We start from the raw sequence: 20786 nt of genomic DNA, 5'->3' as shown, positions 1-20786 counted from the left end.
TGTAGTGGACAGTGTAGTATAGTGGTCAGTGTAGTATAGTGGACAGTGTAGTATAGTAGTCAGTGTAGTGGTCAGTGTAGTGTAGTGGACAGTGTAGTGGTCAATGTAGTATAGTGGTCAGTGTAGAGTAGTGGTCAGTGTAGTATAGTGGTCAGTGTAGAGTAGTGGTCAGTGTAGTGGACAGTGTAGTATAGTGGTCAGTGTAGTGTAGTGGACAGTGTAGTGGTCAGTGTAGTATAGTGGACAGTATAGTAGTCAGTGTAGTATAGTGGTCAGTGTAGTGTAGTGACAGTATAGTATAGTAGTCAGTGTAGTGGACAGTATAGTATAGTGGTCAGTATAGTGTAGTGGACAGTATAGTGGTCAGTGCAGTGTAGTTCTCAGTGTAGTGGACAGTGTAGTATAGTGGTCAGTGTAGTATGGTGGACAGTATAGTATAGTAGTCACTGTAGTGGACAGTGTAGTATAGTGGTCAGTTTAGTGGTCAGTGTAGTATAGTGGACAGTGTAGTGTAGTGGACGGTATAGTGGACAGTATAGTGTAGTGGACAGTAAAGTGGTCAGTATAGTGGAGAGTATGGTGTAGTGGTCAGTGTAGTATAGTGGTCAGTGTAATGGTCACTGTAGTGTAGTTCTCAGTGTAGTATAGTCGTCATTATAGTGTAGTGGACAGTGTAGTTCTCAGTGTAGTGGTCAGTATAGTAGACACTGTAGTGGTCAGTAAATTGGATAGTATAGCGTAGTGGACAGTATAGTGGTCACCGTAGTGAACAATATAGTGGTCAGTGTAGTGGACAGTGTAGTATAGTGGTCAGTGTAGTGGACAGTATAGTGGTCAGTGTAGTGTAGTGGACAGTGTAGTGGACAGTATGGTGGACAGTGTAGTGGTCAGTGTAGTTCTTAGTGTAGTGGACAGTATAGTATAGTGGTCAGTGTAGTGTGTAATGGTCAGTAAAGGAATCAGGTTGGTCAGTGTTGAAATAAAGTAGGTTAGTGTAGTGGTCAGTATAGGAATCAGGTAGGTCAGTACTATTGTATTTGAAGGGACTCGGGGAGTGCAGGTTAGGGGGGCGCAAATTATTTGCCTTGCCCCGGGGGCTGGCAACCCACGCTACGCCACTGGGCAGCACGGAAAGAGTCCCCATAGGCTTGCGCTACACTGTTAGTGTAGCGCCAGTCTTATGGGGCGGATTGGGCTGAGAGGCAAATTAGTCTAGCGCCCCCATAAAGCGGCCGCACTGCTTCCGTTATGCGGGCGTCCGGCTTTCCACAACTGTGGGGGGGTGGCGGTGGGGGGGGCGCTTCTAATTTTGACTGTATTATCATCCTGGACCTTCCTCACTGTAGAACTATAGGCAACACTTTTTTTTTTCATTTTGGATAGAGTAAGGCAGGGTTATAGCCCCTGTCAGTTTATTTTTTACCATCCCTGTATCATTGCAGAGATTTCCCTTCACTTCCTGCCGCCAAACAGGAAGTGGGAGGAAATCTATGCAAATTAGGGGAAATCCATTTGCTCCCCTCCCCCCAGGCCCTCAGAACTAGTGTCCCCACTCAAAAATTTCAGGGCAGGTCTTAACCTCCCTGGCGGTATGATTATTTCGGATTTTAGGTGCTGAAAGCGGTACAATTATTTTGCATGGAAATTTGGCGTTTTATATTGTAGGTCTGTAAATCTTAACAATAACACACTTAAATCTGTCCAAACCAGAGTCTAGTAGATATCCCGGGTATGATAAAGTTTGAAACACAAAAACATAAATTATAATATAATAAATAAAAATAAATAATTAAAAAAAATTTAAAAAAATAGTAATCAAATAAATTTCCCCACAGTTCACTATCGCTCAATTCTGCAAGTGTTCTAATTTACTATCACTGTTTTCTAGCTGGTCTAAAGCCACTTTTGACGTAAAGGGACACTTTTTGGTTGCTATGGACAATCTCCAGTTTCCAGGCAGAAAGAACAGTATATATCATATAAAACTGCATGCAGGGCATGGGCCAAAGCACTGGGGACAAAAGGGATGTGAAATCATTTCATACAGTACTGTAATCTGTAAGATTACAGTACTGTATGTGTTATGATTTTGACATTTTTTTGAATTTGCCACCAGGCTCCGCCCCCGTGCGTCGCGCCGCTCGCAGGGAACGGAGCCTGGCACGGAGAGGCTTCGGAGGAGGACGGAGCCCTCGGACACTGCGGGGGACATCGCAGGATCCCGGGGACAAGGTAAGTAACGCCGCCCCAGGATCCTGCAATGCGATCCCGAGTGTGGCTCGGGGTTACCGCTAATGGTACTGAATTTTAACCCCGAGCCACACTCGGGAAAACCGCCAGGGAGGTTAAACAGCAAGGGGTGGGTTATATTTAAATTAGGGGGTGCACGAGTTTAGTCAGGTCTAGGGCAGCACAAAACCTAAATACACTACTGGGTGTTCTAATCTCTCTGCCCTCTATCTTAAAAAAAAAAAAAAGTTTTTCCTTTAGTTATACTTTAACCACTTGAGGTCTGCGCTATAGCCGAATGACGGCCACAGCGCGGACCTGAATATCCGGGAGGCCGTCATAGGACGTCCTCCCCTTTGCGCGCTCCCCCTGCAGGGCACGCGCAGCGTGCGCTGTGATCACCGAGTAACCGAGACTCGGGTGATCACCGATCCGAGTAAGGGGCCGAACCCGGCTCCTTACCATGTAATCAGCTGTCAGCCAATGACATCTGATCACGTGTGTAAACAAAAGCTCAGTAATCGTTTTTTTTTTTCTCCTCATGCTGACAGTGTGAGGAGAAAAAAAAGCTGATCACCAGCTTATGTTCAAGGGACATCGGTCCCGAAGAGGAAGGAGGCACATCTGCCTCCTCCTCTGTGCTTGCCAGTGCCACCTGCCATTGCCACAGTGCCACCTGCCAATGCCCACAAGTGGTGCCAATCAGTGCCACCTAGCAGTGCTGCCTTTCAGTGTAACCTATCAGTGCCCATCACTGACAGCTATCAGTGCCACCTATCAGTGCCACCTATTAGTGCCACTTCCCAGTGCCCACCAATGCCACCTATCAATGCCCTTCAGTGCCACCTCTCAGTGTCACCTCTCAGTGCCCACCAGTGCCGCCTATCAGTGCCCACCAGTGCCGCCCTATCGGTGCCCACCAGTGGAGCCTCATCAGCGTACATCAATGAAGGAGAAAAATTACCTGTTTGCTAAATTTTATAACAAAATATAAAAATATATATATATATTTTTTTTAAATTCGGTCTTTTTACATTTTTTTAACAAACAATAAAAACCGCAGAGGTGATCAAATACCACCAAAAGAAACCTCTATTTGTGGGAAAAAAATGATAAAAATGTCATTTGGGTACAGTGTTGTATGACCGCGCAATTGTCATTCAAAGTGCGACAGCACTGAAAGCTGAAAATTGGTCTGGGCAGGAGGGGGGTGCCCAGTAAACAAGTGGTTAACCACTTCAGCCCCGGAAGATTTGGCTGCTGAATGACTGGGCCTTTTTTTGCGATTCGGCACTGCGACTGACAATTGCGCGGTCGTGCGACGTTGCACCCAAACAAAATTGACGTCCTTTTTTTCCCACAAATAGAGCTTTCTTTTGGTGGTATTTGATCACCTCTGTGGTTTTTATTTTTTGTGCTATAAACTAAAAAAAGAGCGAAAATTTGGAAAAAAAACACAATATTTTGTACTTTTTGCTATAATAAATATCCCCATTTTTTTTTAAAAAAAGCAAATTTTTTCCTCAGTTTAAGCCAATATGTATTCTTCTACATATTTTTGTTAAAAAAAAAAAAATCGCAGTGAGTGTATATTGATTGGTTTGCGCAAAAGTTATAGCGTCTACAAAATAGGGGATAGATTTATAGCATTTTTACAATTTTTTTTTTTTACACTAGTAATGGCGGTGATCTGCAATTTTTATCGGGACTGCGACATTATGGCGGACAGATCGGACACTTTTGACACTATTTTGGGACCATTGGCATTTATACAGCGATCAGTGCTATAAACATGCACTGATTACTGTAAAAATGTCACTGGCAGGGAAGGGGTTAACACTAGGGGGCGATCAAGGGGTTAACTGTGTTACCTGGGTGTGTTTCTAACTGTAGGGTGAGGGGACTGACTAGAGCAGGGATCCTCAAACTACGGCCCTCCAGCTGTTGCAGAACTACACATCCCATGAGGCATTTTAAAACTCTGACATTCACAGACATCAGTTGCGTAGCGTGGGGGGTGCCGTGGCCCTGGGCGCGACATTTAGGGGGGCGCAATTTCGTGCCACCTCCTAATTTTAATCTCCTGTGACCCCCGCGCTCCGGCCACCATGTTAATTGTTTGGCGCCCTGTGATTGGGCGTATGGGGGTCATGTGCGGCGTGGGGCTGGCCTATCCGCGATCACAGTTACTCGTGGAGTCCCGCCTCCACACATGACTCCCATACGCCCAATCACAGTGCGACGGGAAACAATTAACACGGCGACCGGAGCGCGGGGGAGACAAGCACTGGAAAGTGTGAGCCGCCGGGGCCGCTGTCTTCGCCTCCTCCTCCTCCTATCCTTCGGACCGATGCAGGACAAGAAGGTAAGGAATGGATAAAGGGGGGGGGGAGAGAGAAGAGAGAGGCGCCGTATATGTAGTGTCAGTGTAGGAAGACTGTAGGCGGGACAGTATAGTGTACAGTGTAGTATAGTGGTCAGTATAGTGTAGTGGTCAGTATAGTGGTCAGTATAGTATAGTAGTCAGTGTAGTGGTCAGTGTAGTATAGTGGTCAGTGTAGTATAGTGGTCAGTGTAGTGGTCAGTGTAGTATAGTGGTCAGTGTAGTATAGTGGTCAGTGTAGTATAGTGGTCAGTATAGTATAGTAGTCAGTGTAGTGGTCAGTGTAGTATAGTGGACAGTGTAGTGTAGTGGACAGTGTAGTATAGTGCTCAGTGTAGTGGACAGTGTAGTGTAGTGGACAGTGTAGTATAGTGGTCAGTGTAGTGGACAGTGTAGTATAGTGGTCAGTGTAGTGTAGTGGACAGTGTAGTGTAGTGGACAGTGTAGAATAGTGGTCAGTGTAGTGTAGTGGACAGTCTAGTATAGTGGTCAGTGTAGTGGACAGTGTAGTATAGTGGTCAGTGTAGTGTTGTGGACAGTGTAGTATAGTGGACAGTGTAGTATAGTGTTCAGTGTAGTATAGTGGACAGTGTAGTATAGTAGTCAGTGTAGTGGTCAGTGTAGTGTAGTGGACAGTGTAGTGGTCAATGTAGTATAGTGGTCAGTGTAGAGTAGTGGTCAGTGTAGAGTAGTGGTCAGTGTAGTGGACAGTGTAGTATAGTGGACAGTGTAGTGGTCAGTGTAGTATAGTGGACAGTATAGTAGTCAGTGTAGTATAGTGGTCAGTGTAGTGTAGTGACAGTATAGTATAGTAGTCAGTGTAGTGGACAGTATAGTATAGTGGTCAGTATAGTGTAGTGGACAGTATAGTGGTCAGTGCAGTGTAGTTCTCAGTGTAGTGGACAGTGTAGTATAGTGGTCAGTGTAGTATGGTGGACAGTATAGTATAGTAGTCACTGTAGTGGACAGTGTAGTATAGTGGTCAGTTTAGTGGTCAGTGTAGTGTAGTGGTCAGTGTAGTGTAGTGGACAGTATAGTGGACAGTATAGTGTAGTGGACAGTAAAGTGGTCAGTATAGTGGAGAGTATGGTGTAGTGGTCAGTGTAGTATAGTGGTCAGTGTAATGGTCACTGTAGTGTAGTTCTCAGTGTAGTATAGTCGTCATTATAGTGTAGTGGACAGTGTAGTTCTCAGTGTAGTGGTCAGTATAGTAGACAGTGTAGTGGTCAGTAAATTGGATAGTATAGCGTAGTGGACAGTATAGTGGTCACCGTAGTGAACAATATAGTGGTCAGTGTAGTGGACAGTGTAGTATAGTGGTCAGTGTAGTGGACAGTATAGTGGTCAGTGTAGTGTAGTGGACAGTGTAGTGGACAGTATGGTGGACAGTGTAGTGGTCAGTGTAGTTCTTAGTGTAGTGGACAGTATAGTATAGTGGTCAGTGTAGTGTGTAATGGTCAGTAAAGGAATCAGGTTGGTCAGTGTTGAAATAAAGTAGGTTAGTGTAGTGGTCAGTATAGGAATCAGGTAGGTCAGTACTATTGTATTTGAAGGGACTCGGGGAGTGCAGGTTAGGGGGGCGCAAATTATTTGCCTTGCCCCGGGTGCTGGCAACCCACGCTACGCCACTGACAGACATGACTAGGCATGATGGGAATTGTAGTTCCTGAACAACTGGAGGGCCGTAGTTTGAAGACCCCTGGACCAGAGGAAATGACAGATCGTGGTTCCTAGCTATTAGGAACTCATGATCTGTCACTCCTCACAGAACAGGGATTTGTGTGTTTACACACACATGTCCCTGTTCTGCCTCTCGCGATCGCTCGTGGCCAGCGGTCATCGCAACCGCCAGCCACGAGCATCGGCACCCCCCGCGCGCGCCTGCTATCCCGATCCCGCGATGCGACGTATAGCTGCGACGGTTTGCGGGATCGTGCCAACCTGCCACAGTATAATGACGCCGACTGATCGGCAAGCATTTAAGTAAAGGACAACCCAAACACAGTTCGGAGTTGAAGTGCATTTGCCTGCACCGGATCACATGTTACAGAAGTACCATGCGATCCGGTTGCTGTGCGTTTTTAAAGTAGTGTATGTGCAGTCCAGTGCGATTCAGCTCATTCAAAATAAATGGGTTAAAATCGCACTGCATGTGAATCATACAGGAATGCTCAGCTTGTCCCTGTGCGATTCCTGGTGTGAACTGGCCCTTCACTCATTTGTATGCGGTGCTTCAATGAATGGCGACTTCATGTGAGCTCTGGTGCATTGCGGGGAAAAATGCTGCAAGTCTGCGTTTTATAAGCAATGCACTTCAACCCAGCTCAAGCCAGCTTTGTAGTATGAACAGGGCACAGAGAAAACAATTGTTTTCTCTGTGCCCTTGTAGTGCTTGGTGTTGATAAAGGGCAGAAAAATGCATACAGTGTGAATGAGCTCTTAGGCTTCATCCCCAGGGGCGTACCTATCCGCACATCTGTGCTTACATCTATTCATAGCAATTCAGATACAGTGGCTGCATGGATATAGCCCCAGGTTCCAGCTTGACAGCCGTGCAAGGGGCAGGTGCATGTCCCCAAATGTCTTTTCAGCCATTTGGGCTGATTTATTAAAAACTGGGGGTTGCAAAATCTGGTTCAGCTCTGCATAGAAACCAGTCAGCTTCTGGGGGGTATCTGGCTTTGACACGGCAAACTGAGCCGAAAGTTCGTCCCTCATCGCAGCCGGCCCATTGAGAAAGCACAGCGCGATCCATGCGAAAACCAGCCATAAACCGTAAGACTTCACTGCCGTTTCCCTTACCCAAGATGGCGGCTTGGGTGATGACACAGCGGCATCCCTGGACAGGCAAGTGCCCTAATAGCAAAAGTCAGCAGCTACAGTATGTGTAGCTGCTGACTTATAATTTTTTGGTGGGGGGCTGGAACTCCTCTATAAAGTGGTTGTAAACCCTAGAACAAAAAAAACCCCTGCAAGACAAAGGCATAATGAGCTAGTATGCTATGCATACTAGCTCATTATAAATTACTTACCTGAGATCAAAGCCCCTTCCCCTTCACATCGCTCCCGGAGTTACTTTCAGGTATTGCGGGCTCCGTAGCTGTGATGACGTCACTCCCGCCAGTAATGGCACACTCACTGAAGCAATGGTACGTACCTGCTATTGCTTCAGTTTGCTTTAATGCGCATGTGCCGATGACGTCAACACATGCAAATACAGGGGATATCTCCTGAACCGTGCAGGTTTAGTAGTCATCCTGGGTAGCTACAGGTAAGCCTTATTATAGGCTTACCTGTAGCAAAAATTGTGTTGTAAGGGTTTACAACCACTTTAATTGAACAAGCTGACGTTAGAAGCTGATTGGCTACCATGCACAGATGCACGGGATTTTGCAGTCTCCAGTTTGAGTAAATCAACCCCAGTGTGTCCCAATAGACATAAACAGGACTGCAAGCATGCAGATGAATGAACCACCTGTGCATCCCATGCCCAAGGGGTGAATGGATAGGCATGGCCGTGTGAATGGTGAATGAGTGATGGTTGACTTTCTACAACTTTCTTCCATCTCCCGACTGCATCTCTGGAGCTCAGCCACAGCGATCTTTGGGTTCTTCTTTACCTCTCTCACCAAGGCTCTTCTCCCCCTATAGCTCAGTTTGGCCGGATGGCCAGCTCTAGGAAGGGTTTTGGTCGTCCCAAACGTCTTCCATTTAGGAACCTTAGGTGCATCAGAAATTTTTTTGTAACCTTGGCCAGATCTGTGCCTTGCCACAATTCTGTCTCTGAGCTCTTCAGGCAGTTCCTTTGACCTCATGATTCTCATTTGCTCTGACATGCGCTGTGAGCTGTAAGGTCTTATATAGACAGGTGTGTGGCTTTCCTAATCTAGTCCAATCAGTATAATCAAACACAGCTGGACTCAAATGAAGGTGTAGAACCATCTCAAGGATGATCAGAAGAAATGGACAGCACCTGAGTAGCTATATATGAGTGTCACAGCAAAGGGTCTGAATACTTAGGACCATGTGATATTTCAGTTTTTCTTTTTTAATAAATCTGCAAAAATGTCAACAATTCTGTGTTTTTCTGTCAATATGGGGTGCTGTGTGTACATTAATGAGGAAAAAAAAGGAACTTACCGTAAATGATTTTAGCAAATGGCTGCAATATAACAAAGAGTGAAACATTTACAGGGGTCTGAATACTTTCCATCACCACTGTAGAACAGGGTAGACCAGCACTCCTGGACTCGAGCCGCAGGCTCCCATATAGCTGGGGAATATAGATGCACACCACCACACCAAGCAACAGTGACTGCTTGAAATGAGACACTAGAACCTGAAACCTACATGACGTCAAAGTCCTGCCATCTAGTGTCATTATTACTAATTGCAAGTGCTTCATTAATACAACAGGCGTTACCAAAGATTCAGTTACCAGATTACGGTGAGGGAGGGGTAGAGGGGTGTCACAGGAAGGTACATGAGCTTCTTTTAAACCAAAAGCAGTGGCATGTTATTCATAGTTACATTGGTCGAACCTGAAAAGGTGCAAACACGCTTGGAAAAATGCTCAAAACCGCCCCATCCCATGTTTTTATTCCTTTTGAGGATTTGTGAAGATTCAACAAGCCTCATCTTTATTTTGACATTTATTTGACAACTATTTATACATCACCCTACTGCACTGAAACACTGGATATATACATTTGGAACGGTTATAAAAAGATTTATTAGTATTATTATTGCATTCAATGTTAGTATTATTATTGTATTCAATATTGCATTCATTCAACAATGGCACTGATTTTATATTATATGATTATAAGATTGACACATTAAGTGATTGGATATAGACCATTAGTGCAGCATATTTGTTTAATATTATTTCTTTTGCACATTTATATTGGGAGTGTGTTATTTGCTGCCCGCTCTAGATAGTACATTTAAACCCTAGTTGCTCGCAAGACTTCTACTTGATTTGACACTATCACTTCATATCCTCTGTATGCTGGGTGTATATCTCAGTACATGGCTCAGTACACAGCTCTTACTGTTCCTATTCTATATGCTGAGAGTCAGGGACATAAGTAGGAATTTGAAAGATCCGTTGAACCTCCTGGACACCCTAAGGAGTGCAACAATGCAATGTGCATGGCACGTCGCAATAAATGGTGGGTGTGGTCAAATTGTGCTAACAGTGGGAGGGGCTTAAAGGGGTATGGTTAAACCCTTCATGACCAAGGTCAAAACAAGCCTTAAAGTGGAACGAAAGTTCCACTGCCACAAACAGAGAGCAGCCAGGCTCTTTATTGCAGAAGAGACATGCAATGTACATGTGCAGCTCAGCTTACAACACTGGCCTGGTCTCTGTGTGCTGCAATGGCTGATTCCTGTGCATGAGCACTAGTGATATCACGCCACGCTGTTCCATGAAGAAGACTGAAGACCGGCACACAGCTGAAGATGCTGGCACTATTGAGGGGCGGTACCGCTAAAACAAAAGTAAGTTTAGTTCTGTTTTAAAGTGATTATAAAGTCTGGAAATTTTTTATCTTAATGCATTCCCTGCATTAAGATAAAAAAATGTCCCAGTGTTTGAATCACCCAATCACCCCATTTTATACTTACCTATGACCTCTGTCAATCCAGTGATGTGCCCGTCTGCAGCGGCTCCCTCTGCTGCCAATCAAATCCTGTGAGCAGAGAGCAGGCAGCGGGGCTGAGCCATGTTGTATGTGTCAAAAGACGCACACAGCCTGGCTCAGGATCAAGCCTGCAGGTGCGCACCCGTCGCAAGCCGTTTGCTAGTGGGTACACAAAAAAGAGGAGGAGCCAAGAGGGACAGCTGGGGACCCCAGAAGAGGCTCAAATAGCAGGTAAGTGTAAAATGTTTGTTATTTTAATTAAAAAAATATACTTTTACAAACACTTTATTAACACCCAAACCCAATTTTGCAATTTTTGTTAGTAAAACTGACCCACCAAAAAAACCTACAAAACAAATTCTAATCCTGACAATTGCGCCGACACCACATATATGTACGTGTTTTGTTCTTTGTATCTGTAGCAGGGATTAGAAACAACTGTATGCTTTTTTTTTTTTTTTTTGCCCTACCTAAACAAACTGACACTGACACTAACTCTCCCACTGACACTAAATATAATATAGTCCAAATTAAAGTTGCGCTATAATATAAGTTCCTACCTAAGACACATACTGTAGTTACATAGTTAATCTGGTTGAAAAAAAGACACAAGTCCATCTAGTTCAACTAACATAGAAAAAAAACACACACACACTAACCCTGACACTGCTACTAACTAATACAAATACTGACACTTACAAAACCAGATCCTGATCTAGTTAAAGTGGTTCTAAAGGCAGAAAGCTGTTTACCTTAATCTATTCTCTGCATTAAGGTAAAAAAAACTTTCTGCATTTAGCTTCCCCCACAAGCCCCTCCTTTTACTTACCTGAGCCTGATCTAGTGATGTGCACAAGACTCTCTTGGCTGTCTGTCTCCTCACTGGCTCAGAGACAGCAACGTGAGCCATTGGCTCCCCCTGCTGTCAATCACAGCTAGTGAGAAGGGAGCATGGGTCTTATGGACACACAGAGCCGGTGTCTTGCCGAATAAGTTCCTTCGGCGGATAAGTTCCCCCCCTGTACTGCGCAGGCGCAGCGCCTGCGCAGTACGAACTAATAACAGCCGCCGGAGATAGTCGAAGCTCAAGATCGACAATCAGCTGTACACGGCGCCTGCGCTCTGGGTCCAGGTTCCTTCCCTACCATCCAAGTGGACCCAGAGGGGGAATCTAAAAGAGCCGAGCGAAGCGAGGCATGTCTAATGTTTTGAGTGAGACTGTAATTGATTTTCTTTAAACCTTCATTGCAAACCCAGATGGCATCATATTCTTGGGCCATTCAAACTCCGTGGTGTGAATTCTGATCCCGGATTCCACCAGAACTACGGCTTTAGAATCTGGCCTGTCAATCAAAAGTAAAACAGCCAATTAGGACTGCGACAAAGAAAAACAATTGTTGGAGAGCAAGTTAAATATACAATGACACATGGCAAAATAATTGTATATGTAGTTCTGTAATGTTACATTCACACGGGTTACAGAAAAGGTGCCATGTACAATGGGGGAGATTTACTAAAACTGGAGCACTCAGAATGTGGAGCGGCTGTGCATGGTAGGCAACCAGCTTCTAACTTCAGCTCGTTCAATGAAGCTTTGACAATAAAACCTGGAGGCGGATTGGTTTCTATGTAGAGCTGCACCAGATTTTACACTTTCCAGTTGTAGTAAATCTCCCCCATACTGTCAGCGCCTAGCAAACACCCAGTCCAAGAAGGTGTATGGAGACAAATTGGCTTAATACACATTCCTGCTTTTATCGGACATTGCATTATGCCAGATAAAATGTTGAGTTCTACGTTGGGAGCAACAGCATCTTAATTCTACAGGCGATCAAACCAAACTCAGATCGGAGGCTTTGGAGGCCATAGGAGAGATATGGGGTCTGAAAGACCCCAGACCTTACCATAAAGAGGACCTGTCAAGGCTCATGCGGTCACAAGGGATGTTGTTCATCCCTTGTGATAGCAATAAAGTTAATCCAAAAAACATTTAAACCTCCTGTGTAACTCTGAATTGGTAACCTGTCGAGGCTTTTAAAGTGTCTCCTATGAAAATTTTTAGGTAATATAGTTTAGCGCTGTTCCACGGGCATACACAATTTTAAAGCATGGCGTGTTAGGTGTCTATTTACTCGACGGAACATTTTTTTTATTTTTTACCAAACAACTGAGTATTAGACTGTATTTCTATGTACTAAAACTCAGTGTATTTTTTTCCTAAAAAGTTTGATGATTGATAATCCACTATGCAAATATCTTGTGACATAAAAAATTGCAACACCCACCATTTTTAATCTCCAAGGTCTCTGATTATAAAATATATAATATTTGGGGGTTCCAAGTAATTTAACTGGAAAAAAAAAAAACTAATTGTTCCGTGTATGAGAGAGATGTCAGAATTGGCCCAGAATGGAAGGCATTTGTTACCCCAACATTTCATAATCCTGATATGTGGCTGCTGTACAATGTACTTGTATGAGAAAGTCTCCTGTTCTCTTTGTTTTGCTTCCTTTATGTGAAATCCCTGGTGTGCCTGCCAGTCCCTCTGCTTTCCTATTAAAAACTGACCACACTAAGCAGGAGAGCACACATGGTCAGTTCTCTAGCTATGATGGGAACTCAGCCTGCTCTCCTCCAATGATCAGACTTCTCCTGACAACCCCCCCTCCACAGCTATTCACTGGGAAGATCAGTGTGCTGCTGCTTCTCCTCCCCCCAGCTCTTATGCAGCTGAGAACAGAGGGAATGAGATCATTTATAAAAAAGGGAACAGAGATATTTATAATTTTATATATATATATATATATATATATATACACATAAATGTTTTGCTTACCATCTCTATCTTAATCGCTTGCCGACCAGCGCATGCTGATGTACATCGGCAGAATGGCACTGGGGGCAAAAGGGCGTTCAGGTATGTCCCCTTTAAGAAGCGGTGTTGCGCGCGCCTGACAGCGGGTCCATCGGGTGCCCGCGATCATGTCACGGAGAGGTAGAACAGGGAGATGTAAACAAAGCATTTCCCCGTTCTGCCTTGTGACAGGGCAGTGATCACAGCTCTCTGTCATCGGAAACAGTGAAAAAACAAATGAACGTCGCCCACGGGACTTTAAATGAGGTGTAAATGGTGATCAAAGGGTAAACAAGTATAAAAGTACAAATATTTTATTGAAAATAACAGCATAATACATAATGGAGCATGAGCATGGGTGAACAGGTTCATAGAACAGCGACATTGCAATGTAATCTTAAACCATAGCCATCATATAATAGTGAAACATATAATACAGGTATGCATAGTACATCTCTAACCCGACGCGTTTCGCGAGCTTTCCTCGCTTCATCAGGGGCTGATGCGCATAACTGCTGTCTGTAAATACAGATAAAGTAATTAGAGTATCGATTATGATAGGGTAAAAGCAAGAAGCCAGACCTGGTCATCCCGTACTTACTTGTAGGACCAAAGCTACAGACACATAACCCAGGCACGGGCAGGCGGAGGGCATCTCCCCCGGGAGCTGAAGGAGCCGAGGACCCAACCAGAGGACCGAGGCCAGGCGTGGGGGGCAGCATGGCAGAATGAGAGAGACGGGCGGGATGTGTCATCCAGGCGGCGGCTGTGGATCGCGAGTGCCTGCCCTATACGGCGGGCGCGTTGCGATCTCCTTTAGCTCCGCCTGACGCATGACGTTAGGGGCGGAGAACTCGGCGGATGTCCGGGTATAAGGCGGGGGGTGACAGTATGGCAATTCTTCCTTCACTACGTCTCCAACACCCAGTCGGGACGCTGCACTATACTGGTAGGCACTCTATCTATGTACTCTAATACAAATACCTGCACCTCAAAGCGTACCTATCCCCACTTGCTGTTCTCTGACTGACTCCTCTAATCACATTCTGCTCTTTCACATAGAAGTACCTTTCCAGTTCATCACACCAATAATCATTTTGCCCCTTATTTCACCGTGCCTCTCCTCCCTTCACTTCACTCAATTTTTCTTTTCTTCCCCCTGGCCCTATTCCCCCTTCCCCCCCCCCCCCCTTTTTTCATTTCCTTTTTCTTTTATTGTTCTTTTTCTGATACTATTCACTTCACTTCCCCTTGTTTTCCCCTCCTTCCCTCCCCTCTCCCTCCTTTCTCGTTCACCTTTTCACCTTGTACCCTCCTTTTTCTCTCTGCTCTGCGGGACACTTTGTGCATACCATGCAAGTAGTACTTACTTTGTATTTCTACGACAATACTATTTACATTAATTTAGACCTTGTTTACCTACATACCTTGCATTTATGCCACGATATACATCTCATACTTCCAAACTCTTCTATCTTACTTATATCCCTATACAGTGAGTCGCCCTGCATTGCATTTTGGGATCAACTTGGGTTCACGCTCCCCTTTCTCTCTCTCATTCTGCCATGCTGCCCCCCACGCCTGGCCTCGGTCCTCTGGTTGGGTCCTCGGCCCCTTCAGCTCCCGGGGGAGATGCCCTCCGCCTGCCCGTGCCTGGGTTATGTGTCTGTAGCTTTGGTCCTACAAGTAAGTACGGGATGACCAGGTCTGGCTTCTTGCTTTTACCCTATCATAATCGATACTCTAATTACTTTATCTGTATTTACAGACAGCAGTTATGCGCATCAGCCCCTGATGAAGCGAGGAAAGCTCGCGAAACGCGTCGGGTTAGAGATGTACTATGCATACCTGTATTATATGTTTCACTATTATATGATGGCTATGGTTTAAGATTACATTGCAATGTCGCTGTTCTATGAACCTGTTCACCCATGCTCATGCTCCATTATGTATTATGCTGTTATTTTCAATAAAATATTTGTACTTTTATACTTGTTTACCCTTTGATCACCATTTACACCTCATTTAAAGTCCCGTGGGCGACGTTCATTTGTTTTTTCTCTGATATTAGGGATGGAGGTGCTTTATGTTAGGGGTCAGTCCTCAGACTTTCTTTATAATTTAAAGTCATCGGAAACAGTGATCACTGTCCTGTGTGTTAAAGCCCCTCCCCCCTAAAGTTAGAATCACTCCCTAGGACTCACTTAACCCCTTCACTGCCAGTGTCATTTACACAGTAATCAGTGCATTTTTATAGCAATGATCGCTGTATAGATGACAATGGTCCCAAAATAGTGTCAAAAGTGTCCGATAATGTTGCATTCATGATAAAAATCGCAGATTGCCGCCATTACTAATTAAAAAAAAAATAATAATAAAAATGCCATAAATCTATCCCCTGTTTTGTAGACGCTATAAATTTTGCGCAAACCAATCAATCAATATACACTTATTGCGATTTTTTTTACCAAAAATACGTAGAAGAATACATATCGGTCTAAACTTAGGAAAAAAATTTTTTTTTATATATTTTTGGGGATATTTATTATAGCAAAAAGTAAAAAAATATTGCTTTTTTTTTCGAAATTATCGCTTTTTTTTTTTTTGCTTATAGCGCAAAAAATAAAAACCGCAGAGGTGATCAAATACCACCAAAAGAAAGCTCTATTTGTGGGGAAAAAATGACGTCAATTTTGTTTGGGTACAACGTCGCACGACCGCACAATTGTCAGTTAAAGAGACGCAGTGCCGAATCGCAAAAAGTGCTCTGGTCAGGAAGGGGGTAAAATTTCTGGGGCTGAAGCGGTTAAAAACCCCTTTTATACTACACCAGGTCTCTTCCTTGTTATGAATGGTTCCTGGGCCCCAGGGCCCCTGTGAATGGGGCCCCGCTTTCTTGTACCGCCAGTCACCATTACACACAGACATCCTAGACCCCAATCCCAGGAAATCCGTCTCCTCTTACTTTTGCAGGCGGATGAGGTAAGTCTTGTTATCCACATCGTAGACATTGTACACGCGCATGCCCAGCAGACTGAGGGATGAAGAGAGACAACACACAGGATTATTGATCAGTTATAAGACCTCATTCATAATAATGATCAGCACTGCACACCTGCAGCTCAGGCAGGGTAAGCTGGGACTTGTAGCCCCCCCAACAGCTGGAGAGGAAGCTTCCCCACTCCCATGGCTGATGTTCCATCCCCCCTGCAGCTCACACAGCCCTCCTTGTAGTCACCTGTCCTGCAGCTCTGAGATGACAGCCCGGATATCTATGGTATTGAATCTGTTCTTCATTCTGCCAGCTCCCACTTGTGCACTCACTCCAGCCGGCCATACACTTCCTGCATCACATGGCACGGCGAGCCACACGGATCAATTCTGTAAGAGCGTTCAGAACACGGTGCGACATCTAGTGGCGGTACATGGAACAGCGTGCAGGCTTTAGATGCGTTATTTACTTTTCTCCAGCAGAGGTCAGTGCTGCGCCCAGAGAATTCCATACTAATATAAAATATACAGTATAAGAAATTCCTTTAGGCTTTATAATTACCCCTAAATTAACCACTTCAATGCCGGGCACTTTTGCCAAGGACAATTTTCAGCTTTCAGTGCTGTCGCACTTTGAATGACAATTGCGCGGTCATGCAACACTGTACCCAAACTAAAGTTTTATCATTTTCTTCCCACAAATGGAGTTTTCTTTTGGTGGTATTTGATCACCTCTGGGGTTTTTATTTTTTGCTAAACAAACTAAAAAAGACCAAAGTTTTTGAAAAAATAGCGTTTTTCTTAGTTTCTGTCATAAAATTTTGTTTTCTCCTTCACTGACAAGCACTCATGAGGCGGCACTGATCAGGTGGCACCGATGGGCACTGATGAGTTGGCACTGATGGGCACTAATGAGAAGGCACTGATATGTAGAATTGATGGGCACTGATGAGGCAACACTGATGGGCACTGATGAGTTGGCACTGATGGGCACTGATATGTAGAATTGATGGGCACTGATAGGTGGCACAGATATGCAGCACTGATGGGCACCAATAGGCGGCACTGATATGCAGCACTGATGGGCACTGACAGGCGGCACTGATGGGCACTGACCAGCGGTAAAAAAAAAAAAAGGTGTATAAAAAATAAAAATAATGAATAAAATAATATAAAAAAATAAAAAAGGATACATTTATGAATAAATTTAAAGAATAAAGATATTAAAAAAAGGTGTATAAAAATAATAAATAACAATGATAAATATAATAGTTAATAATATAAAAATAACTCTAAATAAGGGTGTATAAAAATTTAAAAAAATAATGAGGATAATTAATAAATATAAAAATAACTACAAATCAGGGTGTAATAAATGCATATTAAAAATAACAAAGGGTGTACAAAGATAAAAAAAAATTAAAAACGGTGTATAAAAATAAAAATGGGTGTGTGATGACATTATTAATGAATAAATATAAATAGATTGTGAATGGAAAAAAAAGTTAAACAAATATAAACAAATAAAAGTAATATAAAATAAATAAATAAATGAGAGTATAAATATACATTAAAAAATAATAAAGATAATGAATAAAAATTTATAGCAATAAACATAATGAATACAAATTTATATAAAAAAAAATAAAAAAGGATACATTTATGAATAAATTTAAAGAATAAAGTTAAAAAAGGGTGTATAAAAATAATAAATAATAATGATAAATATAATACTTAATAACTATAAAAATAACTCTAAAAAACGGTGTATAAAAATAAAGAAAAAATGATGAGGATAATAATTAATAAATATAAAAATAACTACAAATCAGGGTGTATAGAAATAATAAATCCATATGAAAAATAAAAAGGGTGACGAAAAAGAAAAAAATATATAATAATGAGTAAATCTAAAAATAAATAACGGTGTATAAAAATAAAAATGGGTGTGTGATGACATTAATAATGAATAAATATAAATAAAATATTGTGAATGGAAAAAAAAGGGTGTATAAAAATAATAAATAATAATGATAAATATAATACTTAATAACTATAAAAATAACTGTGAATAAGGGTGTATAAAAATAAAGAAAAATAATGAGGATAATAATGAATAAATATAAAAATTACTATGAATCAGGGTGTATAAAAATAATAAATGCATATGAAAAATAAGAAAGGGTGTAGAAAAAGAAAAAAAAAAAAAATATAATAATGGGTAAATCTAAAAATAAATAACGGTGTATAAAAATTGGTGCTTGATGAAATTAATAATGAATAAATATAAAGGTGTATAAAAATAATAAATTAAAACTATAAATACCATAAATAAAATTAATAATGAAAAAAAATTAGGAAAAAAGAGACTGTGTTTCACTGTATTATCCAGGCTGCTCTACACCGGCTATTCACAGGCGCTATCCCACTACTGATCAGCACGGGGGTTTTGACCTGCTCCGTTTCCGACCTGGGCCGGTTCACCCCTCCTTAGTGCAACCTGGTGGCTCTGGGCTCCCCTGGGGTCACCATATTGATACCGAACTTAGCGTGGACACCCGATCAACATAGCACAGGGTAGACCAGAACTCCTGGACTCAAGCAATCCGACAGCCTCAGCCTCCCAAGCAGCTGGGATTACAGACGCACGCCACCGCGCCCGGCGAGGAGATTGCAGTGCTCTCTGTATCTAGAAGCTGGATTCTCAGTGACGTCATCGGCTCAGCACTACCATCTATAGGCAGCATTGGGAATCACACCCGCACGCTGGGTTGAAGGGGCGCGCTCTGCTCTACCACACCTGCGCACAAGCTGTAGCTATCTAAATCGGCTGGTACAGAACAGCAGCAGTAACTGAGCCGCTAATAGGGGTCAAATAGGCGCAATCTGGGCGTCCATTTAGGTAAAGTAGGCATAATCCAGGCGCAAATAGGGGACAACCCAGGCGCTAGTAAATGTAGGTGAAAAAATATTGAATTAGTGTGGCGCTCAATCAAATTAAAATATAAATGGTGTAAAAAACTGATGATTAAGTGACGCTCAAAAAAGTATAATAAATATCGCTCAAAAAGATTAATATAATAGAAATGTAAAACAACCACGTGAATGGAGGTTCTATAGGGAAAATCCTATAATATTTTGTCAGATATTTTTTTGGTGTGGGAACACCCTTATGGTGGCGGCTTTATCATTTATCCTGACTTTTATCTTAAACAATTGCCCCCCCTGTTTTATTTGTATTCTTTTTCTGAGTTCGTGGTTTGCGCGGTAGTACTCGCCATTACTAGTAAATGTAGGCGCAAATCAGGCGCTAGTAGCAAATCAGGAGCTAATAGGTGCTAAGATATTTTATATATATATATATATATATATATATATATATATATATATATATATATATAAAATAGTTGTGGAAGAATGAGGGGGACTGGAGAGGAGGGGTCCTTCTAATGTACACCACATGTGTAGTTGCAATGTGTCACAATGTGCTGCAATGCATGCTATTGAGAATGCCTTATCTTATACATGAACGTGTACTTTGGTGCATTCACCTGTGTCGCAGCGTGCAGCTCAGTGCAGGTGTTGAGATGCGATTTGATGGATTCCCATCTATTTCATTGGCAAACACATCAAGCAAAAAAAATGCGAACATGTTAATGGGCTCATTCACACTTTAGCGTTTCTCATTCACACTTTAGCGTTTTTACGGAAAAACAACACACGTGTGTGCAGTAAGGATGCTCAGTTTTGCAGTTGCTCTGCTTTATGAGAAATGAGGTGTTCCTGTTTTTCTGTGCATTTGTATGTGCTGTGATGGCCAATAGAATAATGAAAAAGCACGTGAATATGATACAACAGCCTAAAAAAAAAAAAAAAAAAAAAGACAAAAGTGAAAAATCATTCCCATTGGTCCAAAAGACCCGGGGGTGGGCGGATATAGTTGGGTGCAAGTCCAATTACATCCGCCCACTTATAGGGATGTATTCCTGCCAGTATTGATCTGTGTAATTACATGGGAAGAGGCCTGAAAATATCCAGTTTAGTGTGCAGATTGGTCTACGTGTTCTGCCAGTGGGGATTGGAGGGGGGCGCTGCTATGTGTTGTTACAAACCAAGGCACTGTTGACATGTAGTGCCCATTCACCCTAGAAAGCAGTTCGGGCAACCTGTATTCCATGCACCTTCCCCACACCACATTCAAAGTGCACTGGAATTGTGATCTGCAGAATTAAAGTGGAACTATAGGTAATTTTTTTTTTTTTGGATAGAGCAAAAGAGGGTTATAACCCCTGTCAGATTTTTTTTTTTTTCACCATTTGTGTCCCAATGCAGGGAGACTTCCCTTCACTTCCTGTCCCATAGCCAAAACAGGAAGTGAGAGGAAATACCTGAAAATGAAGGGAATCCGTTGGGGACCCCCGGGTCACAAGAACTAATTTCCCCCTCTATTACTTCTCAGGGGACAATCTAAAATGTGGGATCTTCTTTATTTTCCTTTTCAATGATAATGGTAAACAGGATAAACAGAGGGAGAATCTCCATAATGGGGGCAGAGACAGCAATCAAAATTGACAGGTGTTCTAATCTCTCTGCCCTCTATCTAAAAACAAAAAACAAAAGTTTTGCCTTTAGTTATACTTTAACCACTTGAGGTCCGTGCTGTAGCCGAATGATGGCCCCA

At 42.8% G+C, this 20786-nt stretch overlaps 1 protein-coding gene across 1 annotated transcript; it reads right to left on the bottom strand.

Moving 5' to 3' along the window:
- Positions 1 to 9326: 9326 nt before the first annotated feature.
- LOC141116849 (ribosome quality control complex subunit NEMF-like) lies at positions 9327 to 16535 on the bottom strand. Its single transcript, XM_073609319.1, has 3 exons — positions 16353 to 16535; positions 16080 to 16148; positions 9327 to 11603 (listed from the first exon to the last, which is right to left on the bottom strand). The coding sequence occupies exons 1-3, from the start codon at positions 16409 to 16411 to the stop codon at positions 11495 to 11497; spliced, it is 237 nt and encodes a 78-aa protein (XP_073465420.1). The 5' UTR covers positions 16412 to 16535; the 3' UTR covers positions 9327 to 11494.
- Between the last annotated feature and the right edge of the window lie 4251 nt (positions 16536 to 20786).

Source organism: Aquarana catesbeiana, linkage group LG13 (genome assembly GCF_042186555.1).
Source record: "Aquarana catesbeiana isolate 2022-GZ linkage group LG13, ASM4218655v1, whole genome shotgun sequence".
In the NCBI taxonomy this organism is placed as follows: Eukaryota; Metazoa; Chordata; class Amphibia; order Anura; family Ranidae; genus Aquarana; species Aquarana catesbeiana.
Note: the sequence above shows the minus strand (reverse complement) of the source record. Positions and strands in the feature narration are given on the sequence as shown.